Here is a 23374-nt window from a genome sequence, read left to right as displayed (position 1 = left end):
TCTCTATCGTAACTACATGTTTTTGCTACATCTGCTCTATTGAATATTTCGTAATAATCAAGAGTAAATGTACATAATAGATTTGACATTATATGCGTAATTTACATACGTAACGTGTAATACATATCTGTTTTCCATTACCGAGCGATTTACATATCAAGGAAATCCACAATTCCGTTCGAAAACAACACCGATAACTAAAAATTCAAGAACATCGTCCTTGTGAAAAATAATCTCTTTATTGACGTCTTTCTCTCTTTTACTTTTCTTATTTATTGCGCTCTTGCTTCTCATTGCCATGTTTGGCATAGAAATGTATGTTCGTGATAAACACGATGTTAATTAAATTGATTGAACGTTATAATGTCCTTAGTTGTATCCTTCATATAGAATGAAGCAAAAAGACCAGTTGATTTTTTCAGTTGTATCGAACAGTTAGTTATCTGGTTATCAGTAAAGCTATGGTCATCGCTTGTAACATAAATGTATAATTATACTCACAACTATTAATTACTGATCATAAATTGGAAAGAAAGAATGCGAGTTAAGGCAGCGTATTCCACTTCGATACGTTTTTTATTGGCGATAGTTTGTTCACAATGTCGTGAAAAAGAAAAGCAGATGCTCAGCATTCTACAAAACACGTCATACTTATCTAGTTTAAGGCTGATTATTCTCAATTGGTCATTGGCTTACGCCAATAAAAATCCATCTTTTCCATTGAATCGATACTAATTTACAATCACAAGGAATTATTTTGCAAATCGTGATAAACGAATATCTTTTCTCGTAAATGGCAGCAGGATCGCCGTTGTCGTTGGAAATCGTTAATTTTATTTAATTCAATGCGCCAATCCTTTTCTGCATTCGCAAAAGACGAAAGACGAAAAAATCTAAAACAGTTGTAATCAAATCTGTAACAGTTGTAACAACGCAATAAAGATTTAAATCAATTCGTATTTTTAAAATATAATAAATTCATCCATTTCACGATAAATTCTATTTTACCGAAACGTTTAAAGCCTTTAGAACACGAAGTACGTTCAATTTTGACTTCGATAACACTATTTCTTAAACGAAAGAATAAATTACTATCTTTTGCTATGAAATTCTTTGCGAATATAAAAAGAAAGGAAGGTACGGATATATATTAAGGAGAATTTAAAACAGTATCGGTGAGAAAAAGCGATCTTTATTATATAATATGCCCTTTTTCAATTCAAACGTTCTTTTTATGCTATATATATATGCATGTCAGGTATAATATAAGTTATATTATACGTAAAGTTCTTATTATATACAAAGATGTAATTGTTGCACGTACATATGTATGTATATGTATACATATATATATATATATACACATGCATGTACAGACATATATATACGATATATATGTTTGATTAATGCGAACATGAAACTACAATAATTGGTTTGTATATCGCTCTAAACGGAAGAACTTGGAAATAGGTTGTTGCCGGTAGTTCATGCAAATTTTATCAAAAAACTCTCCAAGGGACGTACATATCTATACAGGGTCATAACGATAAACTCAATAGGAATTGACAGGAAACTTAATTACAATATATACTTCAACTTATATATGTATTATACATAAAAAATTCGCCTAGTATTTACAAAAAGAACAAAATTAAAAAAGGAAACGAATGCCATATCGTTACACTGATAATAGATTCGTTTCGTTTCTCGATTCGTGAAATAAAGTATGTACGTATATAATAGATAACGAAGGAATCGAAAATATACGAAACGTATTAGACGATGACTAACTCTTCCAGGATCCTGTGAATGATTTCATTCGACTTTTATTTTCACCATGCATTGGTCGCTATAACATAACACCGTACACACTACTTTGAAGCCTATTGTAACTATGACGCCATCGTCTACGTAATATCACAGACAATCTTAAAATTTACCATGAAATGATAGTTATATCAACGGTCCGAGACAATATCGATTTACAAATGCTTCGAGATCTCGACCAGTCACGCCGAATGGTCGTACCGAACACAACTGTTCGGATATCTTGTCTTAAATAACGCGTTCGAACGAAAATGATAAATGTCTTTGGACAGCATTTCGCAGCGAGTACGATTCCTTTTTCCTTTAAATCGCCTTGACGATGTGTGCCTCTCGACGGCGTGTAATTTCGTTCTACGGGTAAATGATACGTTTGCCGTATATTCGATCGAATCTGATCCTATCTGAACTGGAAAATGATATTTTAATTATACGAATGATTTGAATTTGTTGATCTGCATCGAAGACGGTGCGATTAAGTCCAATGAAAACTTTCAAGTAATTTTTTAACAAATGATAAAACCATAACAAATGATGCAGGTGAGTTGTAGATACAATAATCTTAAAAATTAATCAATTTTATTGAGGGAAGGCTTTTAATTATTTCGGTGATATTCAGTTTTTTAATTGCCTGACAATTCGTTATTGGATTATAATAAGTTACGAATGAAATCAGTTTCATAACCTGACATAATCTAATGGTTATTCATTAACTGTTTTATCGATATAACCTACATAATGAAGTATCATTCATCACACAATATATGAGATCGTGTAAAAAATAATTGGGTTGTATTATAAATTAGAAAGCTGTCTGCCTCTGAAATTATTCGTTTCTTTTTATAAATATCGTACTTTGATTATACGTGACATTTAACAGAAATTCATAGTCAATTCATGAATTTACGGAAAGAGATTTTCCGCTTGTTTTATCTACAAATGATAAATGAATATCATACCGATCGATATGTATTGTTAATTGGCAGCTCGATCAATCGCAATCATATATCCATTTCAAAATGTGACTATTTCAAACAATTCAATATATATTAAGGGTATTTTAATTTTAATTGCATCGATAATTATCAATTGAATCGATGTGATACGCTTGGCTAATCATCGGGTATTTCCGAACGAATTCTTTACAAAAGGTAAAAAGATGAAAGAAAAAATAATTCGGTGGTTCTGCTTCGTTTGTTCGATATTTTCTTGGTTTGTCCAACAGGATTTCGATATCTACAAGGATTCGAGATCAGGTTCGATTCGATACTGAAAAGTCGTTTGAGTCTTGCAAGCGGCTGTTATAGCGGAGGCTCGATTTCGACCCTCTCTCACTCGACCGAATCACCTGGAAGTTCTTTCTAACTGGTGATCGGTAGAGCATAACCGCGGTAGCTCGCGGTTGCCAGGTCAAAGTTAACGGTTATTTTCACAGAGAAAGAGAAGAGGAATCACACTAGTATGCACAGTCCGCGTAGGTAGTCTCATGGGAGAAACTCTCATCTCCCTCCTCCTCCTCCTCCTCCTCCTTTTTATTCCTCCCTGCTTCTCTTGCCTTCCGTATTCCTCTTTCTCGTTTACTCTTCTCCTTACGGAGTTTGATCCTCCTTCGTGTCTCCTTGTCTCCCTTGAAGCCTGCTTGGTGCACCGGCTAGAAGGAACGCCTGCGATTGGTCACAGCTGGCTAGGATCGATGATGCTGCTTGGTTGTTAGAGCCTACTGGCAACATGGCCTCGCGCCATAATTCTCTGGACCCTTTTAACGCAATACGCGCGTGTCGATGACATTTTGTCGTTGATAGAACTCGACGTCTAATCAACGTGCTAAGGTGTCCCAATAAATCAAGTCGTCGTACATTTTTAAACTATGACCTGTTTTTTTTTCTCGACACCAATCTGGATTAGGTCGGTCCACGACCGGTGTTGTCTCAATTCCGTCAATATCTGGATATTTCTGGAATCCGGAAGAGCAACTCTCTCGTTACAAACGGATGAAAACCAGCTCTCAAATTATATATGGAATATGTCACACATAGAGAGTTGAAAATATGTTGGGTCGAGAAGATGCAGAAGCCGAATATAATAAATTAATACTCTTCGTTTTGTCGAGCTTTCTTACCAAGGGATGGAGAAGGATCGATCGATTTCGCGGCTTTCGGCCGCTCGTCGTGTGAATGACACTGGTACATGTGACACGACGTGCTGGCTATGTGGGAAATCATCCTTAGACTTCTTCCTCCTCGACGATCGGCAGACTGCTCTGATGCATCAGAGGGCTCGTTCTTGCGGTGAAGGCCATCACCCAGTAATCGAGCTCCTTCTTGTTTTCCATGAGAAAGGTTAACGCAATTGGCGAATCGAAACCTTTCTGTCTTACCAGAAATCCTTCCTCCCCATAACGTTCGATCATTGTATTCCTCAAGTTCAACACGCCCAAAGGTCTGCACACCTTTTTCTGTGGATAAATTACGGCGAAATGCTCGACACTCGTCCGGTAGACCTTCACTTGCACGCCTTGGCGATGACCATTCGGACTCATCAAGGTCATATAACCGCTCATGTTCTCGGTGTTCCAGCAAGAATCCACGTTCGAGTCCTTCAGGCTCGACTGGTTGAATTGCAGGAAGTTAGTATGCATCGCTACGTCGGCTGGCATGTCGCCTTTTTTCTTTTTCTTGTTTGTAATTTTTGTCTTTTTTGTGTTCTTCTCTAGTACTTTGAATTGATCGGAGGATCAGACTTTTATTGGGAAAGATCTGAGAAGTTTGTAATAATACGTTGACGCGAATAGATTGGAAGATCACACAGAGTCAACGACTCGTCTATGTAACCTTTCTCTGCGTGCAAAGAAGATACACTAGTACACCAACAAATTTCGCGACACTGTTACTCACAGCGAACTGTCCGCGTGAACTTTCACCACCTCTATTTATACAAGGTGTATGTTTCGATGTAGAATACGCATGCGCGTCGCTACACGCGCAACACTCCCAGTAGATGTCATCGCAGACGATAACTATCGCATAGTTATTATGATTCAAATTCGTCAGCCGATATTGTGACAGAAATAATCTGCTTACGGAATAATTTTAAAATCATACGTACGTATAGTTCAATAACGCGTTACATATTGCTCTCTGTATTTCACGGTAAGCTTTGATAAGCTATCGAGCTTTGATACTTTTTGCTTTTTACCTAACATAGCCAACAACGTTCTACTTCCCATAAACAATACTGGAATATTGAATATACATATGTCGCAATAATTTGATTCTAGAAAATATCGAAAGTACTTTTGCTTTCTTCTCTAGTTCATTATCATATTTTATTTTCTTTTGCATTGTGTAAAGAATATAAAATAGTTTTATAAATTCACTTTAATATACGAATATAAATTTCACTGAAAATTCGATAGAAATCTAAAATGTAATTGTTGAAAAAAATAATCTAATCGATGTACTATAAATACATAGTACCATTATAATATACTAACCTTTTCTGATCTTTAAAATCAAAAAAGTTTTATCGTAGTATCGATGGTGGTTTCATGTTACAAACATATTGCAACCATATAGCAAACATTAGTAGGAAAATATTGAAATTATTGCCAAATTGTTACACAATACAAACAAGAGCAAAACATATTTATTCAAAACGCAAAACGGCGATGATATATATTCTTAATTATTCTGTTTCATACAAAAAGTGGCCAATTCAATATCATATATATGTGGTATAGTTGTTCATATCTTGATCTACCTTTTTCTAATTTCTATAAACAAAAGTCTTAAATATTTTAAACAGATTATACTTAACGTAATTTATTTCTTTATAGATTCACACAACGAAATCACAATTCGCAAACATTAATTATTTACTACAACATGTTATGTACATAGTAATGTGGAAATTACTTACTTTTTTATATACTTGAGTCTTTATTATAACAAGCGAGAAATCAAGTTATTTTCCAGTCCATTACGTTTTAAAGAAAAATGTTAAACGTATACATATCATATACGTACGTATATCCATACTATGTTGTTAATTTTGTTAGTAAGAAAAATAGTATTTGCAAAATAAAGTTAAGTACGTTCTTATTATTTACAGGTTTAATTTTAAAGAACTCCGAAGAAATTACTCAGCATGAGATAGAAAAGTAAAGTTACAATTTCACCAGTTGTGAGTTTCTTGGACAACGCACTTACCGATTGGACAAATCATCGTCTTTTACATATAACTTATAGTATCAGTTATCAACAGAAGAGGCTGCTGCAATAAAAATGCAGCTCTACTTTTCAGTAATTTGACTAAAACAACAAAAACGTTCTATAAATTGATAGTCAACTAATATTCCCAGTTATAAACTTCGATATATTTCTTTCTCTCCCAATATGTACGTTTTAAACATTAAAACTGCGAACTCTGTAATTCGTTAAATCGTGCGTATTCCATATGGTAACTATAAGGAAAGTAAAATTCGCGTTGAGTTTAATCGCATATCATTACTTTGCCACTGTTGTTTGCCGCCCTGTTTACACAGGGCTTTTGGCGAGTGGCCAAATTTCTCGTGTCTCGTTTAGTTTTTGGAACGTACTTCCCGAATTTAGAGGAGGAAGCGAAACGCTCTGGCTTCCATACAGTGTGAATCAGAGTTCAGATCTCGCGTATCCCTTTGCCAAAGAACCGGTCGGTACACTCATCGGTATTTATTGAGCGTCAGGCGTCCTCGTTCATTCTGATAAACAAATCATTTTCATTGTAAAATCTACGCAATCGTTCCTTCTGAACAAATTCTTTATTTATTTTTTTCTCGAATAGCAAATTGCAAAAGCGACTTGATTGCCTGAACCCTCTACTTTTCAAGAGTATGGCAAAAGTGGCCTTCCGTGAAAATTACGCAGCGGATGTTAATTGCCTTCCTTTGACTTTTACGTATTATTTCATGATTAAACGCTCGGGTATCGTACGTTTAATAGGAGAAACGATAAATGATACAAGTAGCATGTTGTAATTTTATACACTGACAAATTGTACTTGTTTCCGTTGTAAAAAAGAAGCGAGAGCAATAATTGTACCTGAACGTTCAACAAATTTGTCGATGCTAGGAATTTTTGATTACAAAATTTCATCGTACAATTTCATTTATAACGTAACTTAAAGAATTATGGCAAATCGTTTCATAGCCTACTATGGTATGAACTTTTTACAATGCGATATAATATAAAACCACTGACTTCTGATATAATCGTCCACTATTTCTTTTTTGATATTAATATTTTTTAATCGTTTAATTAAATGAAAATATATTTTATTCTTTCAGTTTCAGAAAGCAACGCTATTTCCTATTATGAAAAGCCGTTATCATCATGCAGATCTGTACTATCAATCCGTGAGCTGATATAATATCTTAAATAATAAATTGCATTGAAATTTAATTTATTGGAAATAACGATATTTCTTAACATTACAACGCATCGTAGGCCTGAGTGCAAGCAACAACAACAACAACGACAATCAGTTATTGAGGAAAGAAGTAAAATTAAGGTAAGTTAAAATGAAACTTTGGAACGGATTAGGTTAATGCATATGAAATATCATTTCCTCAAATAAAACCTTCATCTATATTTCAGATTTTTAACAATTATCAATTTTACAATTAAAGAATGCTTGAAATTATTTTTAGAGTTTATACCGAAATAATTTAATTTCCATGATTGCAAGAGTAGAAACAATGCTATATGTCATATTTTAATGTTTGAAGCATTTGCATATATGCAAAATAATCCGGCAAAATAATATTAAATATTCGAGACTAAGAAAAACATTTTGCTTACTGTCTTTTAGATAAATCACGATGATTGCTGTAACTGCTGCTGCTGTTGTACAACTCCACAACGTACATGCTATGTAAGTACGATTAAAATATATATAATTATTTTTATTTTGTACGATCGTTGCCTTAACAATTCCGTTTACTATAGAAATATGTGCAACCAGAGATACCAAAGTCCTTTGCCCCAATCCGTGTAAGTATAAAGCCTCGATTAAGATAATAATCTTTATATTACGTATTCTTCATTCGTTATCCGCAAACTGCAAAAGTTTTTTAAATTTCAGGTTGTTTCTTACACACTTGTTTATACTCCTTAGACATTTCTTTCTTTCCTTGATAACACTTTATTATAATACAATTCACCTAACAAATATTATTTCAGCATTATTGGAAATCAGGTATACCAATGGATAATAACACTACATACCGACTCTCCTATTGGGAGTGCCCGAGTGCTCCTGTGGATCCTATCCTGCCTCGAAATTGGTTAGCGACCGGAGATGGTGAAATATCAGACGAAACAACATATAAAGTAAGACGTAAAAAATAATAATATCCTTAAAGTGGGAAATATATTTTTTATTCGATGCAGGATTCAAAACTATATGACTTTTTGTAACCGAGTAATGTACATCAAATCCCTTTGCCCTAATAGGGTCATCATACACGCGTTCGTCGCTCTTTCATTGTAAAGATCTATTGATCCTCGCTTGAGATCGATTAGCCATTTGAGCTTTTCAATTTTGTTCGATATTTCTTTCATGCGTAATATCTGCACAAATTTTCGACATGTTTCAGAACAGTTATTTTGAACACTTATGTGTGAAACCTGAATCACCCTGTATACCTTGTGAGAAACAATGGCTCGGTAGAGGTCCTATACAGGATGTTACGACTCAAAAACATGACTATACGTGGAAGTCTATACCACAAATAGAACCTTATAAAGCAGAGAATAATTTATACTGTGCACCTGCACCGTTACTCGGTAAATACAAGCAGCATTAGAAGTTGTTACATGTAAATACTAATTCAAATGTTAAATGCATTATACTATATACTGGATATATATATGTATGTGTTTCACGTTCATTGTTTCTATTCTTACATAAAATATCTTCCCTTCTCAATTTTTTACGTTTATCTTCTACTTGTCCCGTAGAGATCTAACAACCCTACACAACAAACTCTAACAAAATTCAAGACTCGGCTTGTACCGTAACGGTGTACCGTTGCAAATTAATTACAACTTTGGTACGAAATTTGATGTTTCAGATGATACAACATATAAATTAAGCTACTATCAGTCTGGTTGTAATCTACCTGCGCTATCTTACGCTCCTATAAGAAAATATGTTAAACCAGATATTCCAATGGAAGACCATACAACGTACAAACTTAGTTATTGGCCAAATGAATCTATGAAGGTAGTAAGCATATTATCTTAGATGTGATATTTTATATTATCATAACAAGCCAATCTTTGTCTGGCTTTGCAAACGAAGGATAATACATGGTAAAACCAGCGATGCGCTTTCACGGAAAAACTATTGTTCAGCGTACAATGTATACGCATTTTTATATATTTTTCTAACAATACTTTCTTCTATTCTTGTATTCTTTAGGAAGAACCTTTATGGCAGAGAAAAGAATATTCGCCACCTGTCGAACCGATGGATGGGTGCACAACTTACAAATTAAGTTATTGGCCACATTCGGAAAAAAGACGTTCACCAATCATACTTCAGCCAACTGATAACATTCTAAATGCTGGTTGTTGCACCGAGGATAACACAACTTATCGTCTGAGTTACTTTGGCTGTGGAGGAGATAAGCGAACTCCTATTCGGCAACCTAACAATATTCAGTTTTCGCCTTGTTCTCTATCTTATGATACCGTTCATCGAGTATGTAAGATATGAAATTTAAATATTTTAATGTTTTTTAAATTGTCTTAAAAGACACTAAAAGTCATATTTTGTACAAGTCATATATGTATTCATTTCAGCATTTCAGTATGTGTATATGCATATGTATATATAATAACGAATATGTAACATATGTATGTGTAATATTTCAGATGAGTTTCTTGGGCAACTGGTGTGTTAAACAAGATCCACCGATTATACCTTGCGATAAACAATTTTTAGGTAGAGGGCCCATACAAGAGGTAACCACGCAAAAACACGATTATACATGGAAGAATATACCATTAGCACCAGATGCTCGTCGCGCAGATAACCTTGTTCCTGCGTGTACACCTATCGAATGCACGTATTACAAATGCATCGTCTATTTTAATAAACAGCAGCAATATTGGTTTATTTATTAACATTCTTTAATGGATAATATTAACATTATTATCCTTTATTATAATATAAATCTACAAAGTTTGATCGTTTGATTGATTGTTTACAGGTTGTACTACTTACAGACTTTCTTATTTAGAGAATGATCTTAAATCGTTAACACCTATTCATAATTACGCACCAGTACGTACATGCTGCTTACCAGATGTTCCGATGGAAGCAGAAACTGTCATGCAGCTGAGTTATCAGCCTGTGGAGTGTGCGGATAAAGTTGAAAAACCATGGAGTGAGAGACCTCCTTACCAACTTCCAGTCACTCCTATGGAAGATAATACTACATACAATAAAAGGTTCTCTATCTCACTTAAATTGCTTGTCGAACCGCGATCGAAGATCCAAATGCTTTACGAACGATCGAACGAACAAAAAAATAATTTAGTTTAAATATATATTAAAAGTCGTATTTATGTAAATTATGACTATTTTTTCAGTTACATTCCACCTGGTACATTGTGCCTGTAATTCTGGCATATTTGCATGCCTATTTCATCAGCAAAAACATTAAGGTAAAAATTTAGAATACTTTAATAGTATATTATACCATTAAGTTACATAGATTATATGTAATAATTATATGTAAATATGAAGAAATGTGTTATGTCGTAATATACTCTGTTATGGTACTACTAATTTGGCTAAACTATCAATACAAAGTGTAAAAGCATAGGCAATTATAATCAAAGCATTCTACACTCTATTATTAGAATACAAATTACACGATGATAGGCGGAATGTTAAATTGTGCTACATATGAAGCATCTGTTCTATACACAGGTGATACACATATACAAGAAAATTGACAGTATGCATTCTTCGAAGGACAACATCAAAGTGACTGAGAATAAAAATTAAGCTTGAATGGGGTGAGTCTGAATGTTCTACCTTTTCTTTATAGACGTATCTTTTGTATCGTAAACTTACATGTACCATATGAGTAGTACGACTAGTGAAGAAAGTGAATTTTAGAATCTAGTACAAAGATGTGATCGATATTTTATTACGTACAAAATATTATGTTGCAGGCAAGTTTTAAAAGTAATAAATACAGACCATCAAAAGTATGTTTACTTTATTATGCATTCCTTATGGATCCTTTTACAATTTTTATGTCATCAACGGGTCTGTCATTCTTATCAGTTTCCACTAATCCAATCCTTTTCACTATTGTCATACCAGAATGGATTCTTCCTGTTAATGAAAAAGAAAAAATGTAAACAAGAATAAAAATATTTTTAAGCTCTTTGATGTTTGCAATTATTAAAGTACAATGTTAAACTGAAACACCAATATCTATAATTTCTATGATTAACTATAATTTGCATTCTCTGTTCTGTATCATTAGAACAGCGAAAATATTTTGAACGATCATAAATTGAATAATTCGCAAAATATATTTTTAAAACTTACTTACCAAAAATTGTATGTTTTCCATCAAGCCACTGTGTTGGTGCTAATGTAATAAAAAACTGTGATCCATTAGTGTTTGGTCCTGAATTAGCCATGGAAACAACTCCAGCACCTAAATCCAATATAATTTTTTTCCATAGAATATTAAACTTGATAATGGTACATATTAATATAAGTTTTATTGAAATATCCTATAACAATATCAGATTATAATTTTGTCATTCCCACAAGTTTTTATAAATCATAAAAATAAAGATATTTGTGTTAAATATATAAACATACCGGTATGTTTTAAATCATCATGTATTTCATCATCGAAACATTCTCCATAAATAGACACACCACCTTTCCCAGTTCCAGTAGGATCACCACCTAAAACAAAATAAAATATCAAACTTTCTGAGCTAATATGAGCGGAAGTTGTTAACTAAATCAATATGATACCTTGTATCATAAAATCTCGAATAATTCTGTGAAATTTTGTTCCATTATAATAACCACGTCGTGTAAGTTCAGCAAAATTTCTACAAGTAATTGGTACATGTTTCCAATAGAGTTCTATCACTATTTCACCCATACTGTAAAAAAGAAGATTATAATAATATAGAAATATTTGCATAATAATTGAATTAAAATATCATAATATGGTAATATACTTTCTTATTTTTACAATTATTATTATATTTTGCAAAATTAAAAAGAACAAAAAAGAAATAAAAGTGGTAATTAGTATATACTTGCGTTGTTTCAAATGCTACGAATGGTGGTTGCCAGTGTTTATCCGGAATACCAGATATATTTGTGAGAGCCATATTAGAATATATAATGATATTTCGTATAGTGTTTATTCTTCCTTCAGGGGTAATCTAGTAAAAACAAATAAGGCTAAATTTTAATCTAGCGGATCAAAGGTTATTAACTTTTTTATTTGTAATTTTGTAGTTTTAAACATGTAGAATCTGAAAATGCAAGTTTTCACGTTTCATAATTCTTGCATATTTATAATCCTAATAAAATTCACGTTTTATAACCATTACTCTTTACAACTTTATGAACTCTAACAAAATGTTCCAACAAGTATTTATATCATTTTATTCATAATACATGTATTCATTTACAACAATTGCCTAACTTACTTTATACTGTGCATAAATTTTAAACAAGAATCTGTTAAAGATAATAAAGATAATAATTAATTACCGTTGGTTGATTATATCGATAAGATAAAGAGTGGTACCACAGTTATACATATGTCATATTACTGCATGCATGATATGACATATATATATATAAACACGATGTTGTTACGCTATCGCATGAACTTAGCTTTGTATTCAGTGATATCGAGATGTGAATCAGAAGCGAAATTTGAAATTGTTCATGAAATCAAAAAATTAGAATTATTTAAGATTCTGCAAATCTTTTTAATCATTTTTTAATACAAAAGAGCATACAAACATTTGTATAAATCGTCATAATTGAAACTAAAGTCACTAGTTGCTTGCTTTTGAATTACAGCTTGTTTTGTGATAAATAATTTTTTTTATATTGCCTTTGCAAACAAGAAAAATGTATAAACCCTATCACTATCAGTTAAATTACTGTTCAAGTTTACGGGGCATTCTATAATGATCAAATGTCTATCTTTTTTTTCTAGAGTATAGAATTACAATATCATACAATATTGCAGGAAGTAGGATATGTTAATTGTAGCTGGGAGGAAATTTCAATATTTATTATGACCTGGGAACCTTTACTTCATTACCTATCATACTGAATTCATTGGAATTTACTTTTGTCACTCTGTTACAGTGGTAAAGTTGGTACATTCACATTATTGTTGTAAGAGCTCTTATCCAATGCATTAGTTATCTTTTCATTGTGTTTATTTTACTATTTTTATTTTATTTAAAGTGTACTGTGAAATGTCATGCAAGGGGTAAGTGATAGTCTTTATAATATAATAAATTATATCTACAGCAGACTAATAATTTACAATAAAAATAAATTTATTGCAAAATCAATTTGAAATAGAAAGTTCGATGTAGACAAAATTATTAATTACTCAGCCATTTTTTTCACAATTTAATAACACCGACTCAATTAATACAATACTTATACATGTTTTGAAATAACGTTACAATACATGCGTTTTATGTTCATTAATCGATAAATGCGTTATAATCATTGAATTATGAAGTAATCAATAATGTTTTCACTTGCTCCCTATAATCACTATCACTATCTATACTTCTGTTTTAGGGCAAGTCTTCAAAAATTAGCCAAACATGATGTTATTGGATTTAGCAATAATTCTATTTTGAATAGCATGGAACGATTTATTCAAACAGTGTGTGAGATGGAAAATACGATTTTAATTCCCAGTCGACTTCTAGATTTAACAGTAGGCGATTCACAGGATAGGCTTCAGTTAGGGGACAAACGTAGTTCTATTATCAACGCAACTTTGGCTAATACCAATTTGTATCACCTTTATAACGTCATTAGTCAAATGAAAATCGAGATCTTATGGTCACAGAATTGTATGGATAATTTTCAAGAAACAGAGAATGATTTTGTTGTGTCAGCAGAAAAATTAAAACGCGCTAGGAGTTCGAGTAGTACGTCGATGTATAGTATGCAAAGTATCTATACTTCATCTAATTCAGAATCCGATACTTTTATTGAAAATAATTTTGGAGCGGAAAATGAGAACGATGTTAGTGCTACTGCACAGTCTTTTAAGAAGCATTTACATGGATTACATCGTAACATACAAAAGATGACACTGGCTGCTGAATATTTGATACTAAGATATCAAAATGTTATCGATCATCAAACATGATCGTCTCTTGAACGGTTGAAAGTATGTTAAATATATGTATTAATTTTATTTAGCGAAATATTTAAACAAATATCGGTACTGGATAAATTGTACACATTGCATACATGCACATACATTGATATTTAATGTACTGTTTTTGAATTATATTTATTAAACATTAAATAAAAGTTAAAATTTGGTCTTGACCTCAACTATCACGTCATGATGATACAAGTATGTACCATTAATAATACTAGTTCGATTGTGTAACAGGCCTTGATGTTTCCTTGTCATATATGTACTGATAATTTCAAATTTAGCTCCAAATCTATATATCGATATTACTAAACAAAAATAAGCTAAATTCATGCTATTAGGGTACCACATTACATATATATATATATATATGTGTGTGTACTTTATATATGTATATATATATACATACAATATACGCATTTGGACGCATCATATGAACGGAATAAAACGATAGTAACGACATCTGTAGATATTTCTTTTTTTTAATATGAAAATAAAATACCGCCAATTCAATGTTGATCGCATGTATGTTAAATTTTTCATTCATGTTGTAGAAATATAGAAGTTACTTTTAATTTCATTGTAGACAGACACGTATAAAAAAGAATTTTGAAAAAGTGTCGATTTCATTTTAGCTCCTCAATGTTTTGACGTGCATGGCAATGGCGGATTTTATGTTTATCACATATTTTATATTATCGTTGATACTCAAATTATGTCCAGGTGGGCAATATATTTTTCAATCAAACAATTACTTTATGCTAATGACAAGCTAACAATTCAGAAACAAAACGTTTATTTTCTTCTTATTTAATGTTTCATACTAGCATCTAACACATTTATTGCTATTCTTTCAATTGAATTTTTTCTAATCTTTTTTTGTTGATTTGGCATTATTATTCAATTTGATGCACATTTATCTGAATAACTGCATACAAGTGTGCATATGCACTAATTATAAATAATGCTTCATAATATCTTGAAATATATTTCAATGGTTAACAGGACTCGTTTTTAGGAGAAGAAGAGAAGTTTTCTTTATTAGAAAATGATTTTTCTGTTGAAAGTGAAGAATCACAAAAGTCTATAGATACTATGGCTTTTAATGGCAGTTTGACTGGGCAGCAACGTTTTAAATGTCATATTTGCGAGGGACCAGATTGCTTATATTCTGAAATCTGCTATAATGCAGTTACTGTAATATCTCTTGTAATATTGTATAGAAAGTCATTAAATTACAGAATATTAGGGAAGTAATGTATGTTTTAATATTCGATAGTGTTGGAAATCTAGAGTAAGACAACCAGATGGTATAGAAAGTGTAAGTAGAGGATGTACTTCGACGATAGATCAAATGTTATTAATATGTAATAAGCAATTGCCACCACGTATTATTCAAAGTGTTACTAAAAAGAGGCATGTAAGTGGACCCTCACGAGGTGTACAATATCATGTTGAATGTTGCCAAACAGATTTTTGCAATGGCGGGCCATTTCCAATATTACATGACTTTAATGGAGGTAAATATTATACGCATAATTCCATCTTTTTATTTATATATATTTTTTGTACAAATTATGTTTCATTTTTTAGATGTTGTTGAAGAAGATTATGCAGTTAAGTTAACATTGGCAATTTTGGGTCCTGTGGTTGGATTCTGTATTATTGCTGGAATAGTGCTGTTTTATTTATTGGTATGTAGGACTCGTAAAAAAAGGACATTGGCTGCAAGGCGTAATAAACTTGTTATAGATTCTGAAATGGAGTCATCTATCCTACATTTCTCATTTTCTTCTCCAACATCCACTACGTATCATTCTCATGAACTAAAAGCAACTGCAGCTGGTGATAGTACACTAAAGGTATGATATAAAATATTACCTGTAGTAGTTCAAGTTCAAATATAGACTAATCTGTCTTCATATATATGTATATTTATATGTTTATTGTCAGCTATATTTATAGCATTAAGAGAATTTTATTATATGTAGATACAATTAAACACAGCGATATAAGCTTTTTCAGGAAAACACAAAATAATTAAACAAATAAACATAAATATAGGTATAATATGGTTACATGTTTTCTGAATTCTTTTTTATGCAATTAAACTACAAATTTGTATGCTTATTAAAAATTCATTCATTTCATTTTAGGTTTAGAAATATAAAAGTTGATTCTTTTTTCTTCCTATTACATCTTCTGCATTATTTCGTAATTTTCATATTTTAAACGTAAATATTATATAAATTGTATATTGAAATAGGAATACTTGGATGGAAGAAGCTTAACTAGTGGATCAGGATCTGGTTTACCATTATTGGTGCAAAGAACATTGGCTAAACAAGTGGCACTAGTGGAATGCCTTGGTAGCGGTGGTAATGGTGGATTTGGTGGAGAAGTTTGGAGAGGAATATGGCATGGTGAAAATGTTGCTGTAAAAATATATTTTTCACGAGATGAAGCAGCTTGGGCTCGTGAAACAGAAGTTTATTCTCAATTGCTACCATCGAGACACGATAATATTCTCGGTTACGTCGGAAGTGATATGACAAGTAGAGCAAGTTGCACTCAACTTTGGCTAGTGACTCATTATCACCCGATGGGCTCGCTTTTCGATTATTTAAATCGAACACCTCATTCTTTGACACATCATCAAACACTCAGTATTTGTTTGAGTATTGTGAATGGATTGCTTTATCTACATACAGAAATTCATGGAACTAGAGGGAAACCAGCCATGGCGCACCGTAATCTCAAATCTAAAAATATTCTTGTTAAAACTAATGGTAGTTGTGTAATTGCTGATTTTGCATTAGCTGTAACGCAAGAACGTTTGGCTACAGATAGAATCGATTTAAAACAAGGTACAAAACGATATATGAGCCCAGAGATTCTTGAGCAAACGTATGTATTACTTTTAATTATATTTTTCGAACAATAACTTTTTAATAGTTGTCTCGTTAAATCGCTAAACTAAAAATACTTCTTTAGGATAAACGTCGAATGTTTGGAGAACTTCAGACGAGCTGATATATACAGTTTAGGATTGATACTATGGGAAGTTTGCAGGAGGTGTATAAGTAACGGTGTTGCATTAGAATATGTAGCACCATATTCTGAATGGCTTTCTAATAGTCAAGAACCTTCTATCGAAGAAATGCGAAAATTAGTATGTTTGGATCAACATAGACCACCTCTTCCTAACAGATGGCATTCTGATCCAGTATGCATTTAATTCATTAATTTTTTGCTTTAGAACTTTCTTTTTTAAAAGAATGAAATGTGAAAAGATTGTTTTCTTAGGAAGACATCAAAATAATAATATATATTTTACAGACATTGGCTGGTTTGGGGAAATTAATGAAAGAATGCTGGCATGGAAAACCTGCAGCGCGACTACCTGTTCTTAGAGTAAAAAAAACACTTGTTAAACTGGCAGCTAATGACACACGTGTCCATTTGTCCCTTGATTAAGTAGCATGTATGGATACGTATTATTTTATGCAGATATTTATTAGTACGAAGAAAATAAGCTGCGTGGCTTGTTCTGTAAATTTATTTCTTCTTTGCAAAAATGAAGGACAATTATATAAAGTTTGTGCTACTCATTTACTTTATTATAAATATATTTATAATTATCTTGAGTCGAAAGATGATACTTGAGGCAAAATGAAATGAAGTCTTATTTCATATGATTCTAATATTGTATATTACGATTTATAGGATAATATTTGTGTAGTATATTATGTGTCCTTGTATAGTGTATTTAGTAGTTAAATTAAAAAGAAATATTTTTTTGTTAATTACTACTATTATTAGTTTCTAGTACCGTAAAGCCTCAGCCGTCTCAAATAGTCTAACTAAGCTGGCGAAGAATATGTTCATCGCTTTGTGAAATTATCTAGTATAAATGAATATTCATTTATATCGGATATTTTAATTGGGTAAATAAGTTACCACTCTGTTATGTAAAGAATGAAATTTCTATCATTTTTATTCTAAGAGAATTTTTAAACTACTCGAGAGAAAGGGAGATGCGATCATCTATTATTGCCAATGGCTGAGAATTATTGATGTGTTCATTATAATTAACGTGCTTAATTAGCTAGATTATTTACTGTAATTATAACATAATAACTATAACAATTGATAATTCAATAAATAGTTGTTATAATTGTAGTAGCAACTATAAATATAAGTGGTAACAAAATCTTTATCAAAATAACAATAGATTTTTTATATCACATATATATCAATCACTAGGAAATGTTTTGCAGGTGGTAACAGCTATATATTCAAAACGTTAATAAACAGACGAGACTATTAGTACATATATCTTTTCGGCATAATATTATTTTTATATGACATGTATGAATGTTAACAAGATTTGTAATAAAAATCATAGTTAGTGTATCGTCATCCATGTAAAAAAATTTATTCACGAAATTCATCAATATTTCGATTGTTTTCAATTTTGGCGTTCTATTTTTAAATAGATCTGTTCTTTCTCCTTAGAATATTTCTTGTCGAATGTTCATCAACATCAATTAGTGAAATTACTGTGAAATGTAGATGTTCTTATGACAAAAATATTGTCGCGAGAAAAGTATTAATAAATAATCGATATAGTAAATATCCAATAATAGTATTTAATGAATAATCATTATAAATTAGATATCGAAGAAAAATAGATGAAAAATTTAGGAGAATACTCCAATACATTACAAATTTAAGTTATCAAACTGAAATAACGAGTAATTTAAGTGTTAAATTTCTTAGCGCGCTATATCTTACGAACAGGTGACGCGCTATTATCACTTTTTAAAAGGGAATTCAATTGCTTTACCATTTAACCTCAATTCTACCCCTCTACAATCCTATTTAACAATCTTATTCCTTGTTATTTTCAAAAAAGCGAACTTTGAAAAATTCAGAAGTGTTTCGTACGATCACATCTCAAACGTAGACAAATGAAGGGGAATGTAAGTAAACAGAGGGATAGCGACGCATCTGCGGGTTTTTCTTCGAATCGATCAAATCGATCGGATGAGATATGGGTCGTTTTCATCGTTTTATTTATTCGTCTCTCGTGGATACAGAATGGTTTCGGTATAGAATTTTAATTACAATATCCGACATTATTTTATAAAAGTAAATACAATTGTATATCGTTAACAATAATAATACGCGTAAGTCGATTAACACACGCTTCAAACGTCAGCTAAAGCATTCACGTTCACCGTATAGTTACAACTATTACGTTCACACTTATTAATACAATATTAATTACAAAGGAAGCCGATCGCGAACGCATTTCGAGGCTTATGTACAATAATAATTATGTATATAGAAGCAGAAATCTCAAACTCGAAGGAGTTGTAGGCCTTTCGCGATCGCACGAGCGGCGAGCATTTTTTCCCCCAATAGCTCGCTTTCGGATTTATAGAGATTTTTATCGATCGACGCGTTACACTCGCTTCGCGATCGTCCTCCGAGCTTTCTTTTTTCTTTCCTCTCATTCTCGATCGCTAATCTAGATATTCCAGACGAAAACCAGATCATTGTACACGGAATTAACTCGTTTACCTTACGATACATAATTCCAACCTGGCACGTTTGTCGCGAACCGAATGCTGGCAAACAGGCAGCCAGGGAGAAATCTGGAAAGACAGGCAGATAGCCAGCCAGGCATGCAAGTTAGGCGGGTAGTATGCAAGCAGGCGCACGGACGGACAGACGGATATAACTATATATTAAATAAATAAATAAATAGATACACTACCATCCATACTGTTCTCTTTAATTAAAGTTAAATTGGTCTATTTAGCATTTTTCAGTTTTCAAGATACATAAAAGAATAAAAAGAATGGCATTTATAGCGATTTATACTTTAACGAACGTAGGCAATGAAACGGAATTTATTTTGGATGTTTTATAGATCTTTGCATATTGTATACACTGCGTGCACTTTTGTACCATCAAATTTTCCATAAATGCATAAAAATCTGCAGTTTAGTTACAGCAGTTTAGTTTACACGCTAATTAATCAAGTCCAAGTATATTCAGTCTCGTAACTTACATTAAGTTTTGCATTTAACAGTGCTTTCGTACAATTACCAAAATAGTGGTAATATGAAAATGAAACGTAGATTCTGTTAAAGAAACGCTCTATCAGAAAATGAGCATACGACGGGAGGTTCAAATTAGACGAAAGACTTTCGTTTGAATTATATCCTATATATTTGCGATAACTTGTAAATGTCCAAAATAGTCATGGACGGTAGTGCAGATACAATGCGTTTAATAATTATAAAACTACCCAAGAATTTTCACTTTTTACATGGAGGCTCGGTCAAGCGTGAAAAAAGAAACGTTTTATTATCATTTAATATGAGGTGAAAAATAGAAAAGTTATTATTTGTGTTGTGCTTGTAAATAACATTGCTAGCCATTTGATTCTGTATCTTTCGCCTGTAGAAAAATTGAAAATCGTAGGGTGGTTTCGCAGTTATGAAACGCAACGGAGAAAACAGAGAGAGAAAGAGAGAGAGAGTCTCGAGAGAGAGAGAGAGAGAGAGAGACAGACAGACAGACAGACAGAGGAGATAGATAGAGAGAGAGAGGAGAAGGCGCGTAGACGAGCACTTGGTGTCAAGCGATTAACTAGTGAGAAGAAGAATAGAGCAGATAACAAGTTCAAGCCGGTAAGATGGTTTCAAGTTGCTTGAATTCAAGTCGTTTGTATTGAAATAACTCGATTAATCAGAACGAGGTATGAAGCAAGAGCGAAATTTCGGGGATAATCGAGAGGATAGACGAGGAAGCTAGCGACGAAGAAGAGTCGACTAGAAAAGAAACGTGGATAATTTGCACCAATTACCACATCTTGTACAATGCTTATTTTCCAGTGGAAGTCGGGTTACTTGCACTCAAAAGACTTGATTTCGAGTAACTTGACTAATCTGAACGAGGCACGACGATAATTTATCGCGATAGTCGCTCTAAGACAGAATGAAATAGATTTCGCGTAGATGGAATCGATGCCGATTGAACGTGCGCGAGAATGTGTATGGACGTCGGATGAAATGAAAAAGGAGGAGGGAAAGACAAGATAGATTTTTTGGACGCCGGTTTACGGGCGTTGAAAGTCTCGAAAGAAAGGGCTGCGAGATCGAAATACGATTAATCAATGGCATGAAATATACGTGTACAAATCTTGACGATCGGAATATTTTTGCGTAATAACTTACTAACGAATAGTATTGGCAAATATCGGACGAGTTACAAGTGGTAAGTGTTAGATTTCTCTTTTAATAGTTTCATAGTATTTTGTCAAATGGAGTACGGTGAGGTATGTTATAATTATAGCGCGGGAAACTGGTACGAATAACGAACGACTCTAAAATGAACGAATGCTATAAGAGTAATCGGAAAATTGTTGGTGATCGACAGTGTTCTTTGATAACGTGTCAATCGTCGGATTCGATTTCTGCGTAGAAAAAAGAGAACGACAATCTCGATAAGGACGCGTTCGGTCAGTTTTCCGAGAACGCGAACAAAGCAGCGTAGTTGCGTAGCGTTCTCGAATTTTAAAGTTAACTTTTAACCTGTCCTACGTGCTTTTTATCAGCTTTTTATCAGATATACGTCAGATTTAAAACGAAAAGAAAGTGCACACACTTACGAGCGCCAGTGTATCGTACGTACAGTGTATCGTATACATCGTCGAAGTTGAAAACGATGCAACGAGATCGCCGCCAATCGCGAAAAGGACGCGGTAAATAATTTTTAACGCGAATTTTGCCAACTCGAGCCGCACTCGTGTCTTTTTCTTACATTCGCAAACATTCGTCTTCACCGTCGTCGTCTACGTCGTTGTCGCGATTAGTTAGCTTTTTACCTACTTTCTCACAACTATCGCTGCTGCCGCTGCTTCTCATTCTCTTTCTTCCGCTTTCATACCCTGCCATCTCTCTACCCTATCTACTGTTTCCTTTTCTTCGAACTCGTTTTCGCTATTCTGTTCGACACGTCGCGTACGATAACAGCGCGAATAAGTACGCTTCACGGATCGAACGACGCTCCTGCTCGATCGTCGATAGGGCAACGTTTTTCTTCCTAACATTTCCTTCCCTTCTTCTTCCTTTACACCTTACCAGTTGTTTCGCAAGCATTTCGTTATTCGTGGTAAGCCGGTATACGCGTTGCTCTTACGGTACGAACAAATTGTCATAAGGCACTTTGAATCTGCATCGCACAATACATAGAGGATCGATCGGCAGGTTCGATCGCGAGTTCCATCTTTCCGTTGTTGCGGAAGACGAGAAGGAAAACATGGTAGATACGTGGATCGATCGGTTGTACGCGGATATCGCGACACGATACACAGCCATATCGCGATCGATCAGACTAGTCTCTTACCGAGTGAACAGCTGCAAGCGCTAAGCACGTAGAAAGGAGAATGAAGAAAAAGAAAAAGAAAAGGATAGCCGATCGATAATTGGTCGATTTTTCTATTATTTTGTTGCTCGACTAACAATAAGAAGACGAGTCGCCAGCCACTGGCTGGCGGATGCCTTTCTTCGCATTTGCCAACGTACCGTTCACGTTCTCTTTTTGCTTGGAATTATCTACATGCATAGAAGGTAGTATTCGCTCGTTAAGTACACGGCGGGGTTGCGAGTGCAAGCGAACGAGGCTGGCACCTAACGGGTATCGTTAGATTCCGAAGGGATCGGCTTGCGAGAGAAAAGAATCGAGGAAGGTTGTAGCCGCGAGTACGATAAACAAAAGGCGATCGTTGAAGCGTAGATTCGCTTTGTACGTGACTTTGGTAAGTGGAGAAATTAATCGACGATAAATCGTCAACGCATCGCGTATAGCGCAGCGTTTCGCATTCGACGGATTTCTAGTTTCGCTATGAAAAGGCAATCTCGTTGAAGAATTCTACTCTTCTCCCTGGCGCCGTAACTAGCACGCGATTAGCAAATTACTTTTCGACGTTACAAGCGACGTTCGCCGTTCTTCTGGCTCGCAGTCGATCTTCGCGTCATTTTCATCAGGCTCGAATCTCTA

General features: G+C 33.4%; 4 protein-coding genes across 25 annotated transcripts; 3 read left to right on the top strand and 1 right to left on the bottom strand.

The window, feature by feature from the left end:
* The first annotated feature begins 1153 nt into the window (after positions 1 to 1153).
* Positions 1154 to 11218, top strand: LOC126873376 (stabilizer of axonemal microtubules 1-like). 16 transcript variants are annotated; one of them, XM_050634191.1, is made up of 14 exons: positions 1155 to 4973; positions 5660 to 5845; positions 5935 to 7216; positions 7308 to 7371; positions 7672 to 7734; positions 7809 to 7853; positions 8043 to 8192; positions 8459 to 8648; positions 8936 to 9087; positions 9286 to 9567; positions 9741 to 9930; positions 10079 to 10319; positions 10461 to 10535; positions 10804 to 11218. In XM_050634191.1, exons 3-13 carry the CDS (start codon positions 7194 to 7196, stop codon positions 10489 to 10491), a joined length of 1431 nt encoding a protein of 476 aa, XP_050490148.1. In that variant the 5' UTR covers positions 1155 to 4973; positions 5660 to 5845; positions 5935 to 7193; the 3' UTR covers positions 10492 to 10535; positions 10804 to 11218. The 16 variants fall into 16 exon arrangements, 14 of the variants coding, with proteins under 14 accessions (XP_050490146.1, XP_050490150.1, XP_050490148.1 ...); XM_050634192.1 differs by having other exon boundaries at positions 10734 to 11218; XR_007692390.1 differs by having other exon boundaries at positions 1154 to 4973; positions 10079 to 10535.
* LOC126873379 (peptidyl-prolyl cis-trans isomerase-like 1) lies at positions 10007 to 12762 on the bottom strand. Of its 4 annotated transcripts, XM_050634198.1 has the most exons (7): positions 12637 to 12762; positions 12178 to 12302; positions 11881 to 12014; positions 11719 to 11808; positions 11441 to 11548; positions 11098 to 11217; positions 10007 to 10288 (listed from the first exon to the last, which is right to left on the bottom strand). In XM_050634198.1, the coding sequence occupies exons 2-6, from the start codon at positions 12246 to 12248 to the stop codon at positions 11102 to 11104; spliced, it is 519 nt and encodes a 172-aa protein (XP_050490155.1). In that variant the 5' UTR covers positions 12249 to 12302; positions 12637 to 12762; the 3' UTR covers positions 10007 to 10288; positions 11098 to 11101. The 4 variants fall into 4 exon arrangements, with proteins under 4 accessions (XP_050490155.1, XP_050490154.1, XP_050490156.1 ...); XM_050634197.1 differs by lacking the exon at positions 10007 to 10288 and having other exon boundaries at positions 11082 to 11217; XM_050634199.1 differs by lacking the exon at positions 10007 to 10288 and having other exon boundaries at positions 11082 to 11217; positions 12573 to 12702.
* LOC126873377 (mid1-interacting protein 1-B) lies at positions 10855 to 14473 on the top strand. 2 transcript variants are annotated; one of them, XM_050634195.1, is made up of 3 exons: positions 12286 to 12347; positions 13249 to 13375; positions 13699 to 14473. In XM_050634195.1, exons 2-3 carry the CDS (start codon positions 13362 to 13364, stop codon positions 14279 to 14281), a joined length of 597 nt encoding a protein of 198 aa, XP_050490152.1. In that variant the 5' UTR covers positions 12286 to 12347; positions 13249 to 13361; the 3' UTR covers positions 14282 to 14473. The 2 variants fall into 2 exon arrangements, with proteins under 2 accessions (XP_050490153.1, XP_050490152.1); XM_050634196.1 differs by lacking the exons at positions 12286 to 12347; positions 13249 to 13375 and adding an exon at positions 10855 to 10892.
* Positions 14474 to 14710: 237 nt separating this feature from the next.
* LOC126873374 (activin receptor type-1) lies at positions 14711 to 18718 on the top strand. Of its 3 annotated transcripts, none has more exons than XM_050634175.1 (8): positions 14711 to 14821; positions 14932 to 15019; positions 15315 to 15493; positions 15576 to 15816; positions 15890 to 16158; positions 16563 to 17203; positions 17291 to 17522; positions 17636 to 18718. In XM_050634175.1, exons 2-8 carry the CDS (start codon positions 14953 to 14955, stop codon positions 17771 to 17773), a joined length of 1767 nt encoding a protein of 588 aa, XP_050490132.1. In that variant the 5' UTR covers positions 14711 to 14821; positions 14932 to 14952; the 3' UTR covers positions 17774 to 18718. The 3 variants fall into 3 exon arrangements, with proteins under 3 accessions (XP_050490132.1, XP_050490135.1, XP_050490134.1); XM_050634177.1 differs by having other exon boundaries at positions 14737 to 14821; positions 15302 to 15493; XM_050634178.1 differs by lacking the exon at positions 14932 to 15019 and having other exon boundaries at positions 14728 to 14821.
* Positions 18719 to 23374: the final 4656 nt, after the last annotated feature.

This window comes from Bombus huntii, chromosome 14 (genome assembly GCF_024542735.1).
Source record: "Bombus huntii isolate Logan2020A chromosome 14, iyBomHunt1.1, whole genome shotgun sequence".
Classification (NCBI taxonomy): Eukaryota; Metazoa; Arthropoda; class Insecta; order Hymenoptera; family Apidae; genus Bombus; species Bombus huntii.
The sequence above is the reverse complement of the archived record's forward strand: the minus strand, read 5'-3'. Positions and strand labels throughout refer to the sequence as shown.

Coding starts and splice junctions, on each gene's coding strand:
- LOC126873376 (XM_050634181.1), top strand. CDS start 7,194: ATGCAGATCTGTACTATCAATCC. Junction 8,193..8,458: donor CAGACGAAACAACATATAAA/GTAAGACGTAAA, acceptor GACATGTTTCAG/AACAGTTATTTTGAACACTT. Junction 9,088..9,285: donor GGCCAAATGAATCTATGAAG/GTAGTAAGCATA, acceptor TGTATTCTTTAG/GAAGAACCTTTATGGCAGAG.
- LOC126873379 (XM_050634198.1), bottom strand. CDS start 12,248: ATGGCTCTCACAAATATATCTGGTATTCCGGATAAACACTGGCAACCA. Junction 12,015..12,177: donor TTCGTAGCATTTGAAACAAC/GCAAGTATATAC, acceptor TCTTTTTTACAG/TATGGGTGAAATAGTGATAG. Junction 11,809..11,880: donor TCGAGATTTTATGATACAAG/GTATCATATTGA, acceptor ATTTTGTTTTAG/GTGGTGATCCTACTGGAACT.
- LOC126873374 (XM_050634175.1), top strand. CDS start 14,953: ATGGCAATGGCGGATTTTATGTTTATCACATATTTTATATTATCGTTG. Junction 15,494..15,575: donor TCTGCTATAATGCAGTTACT/GTAATATCTCTT, acceptor AATATTCGATAG/TGTTGGAAATCTAGAGTAAG. Junction 15,817..15,889: donor ATTACATGACTTTAATGGAG/GTAAATATTATA, acceptor TTCATTTTTTAG/ATGTTGTTGAAGAAGATTAT.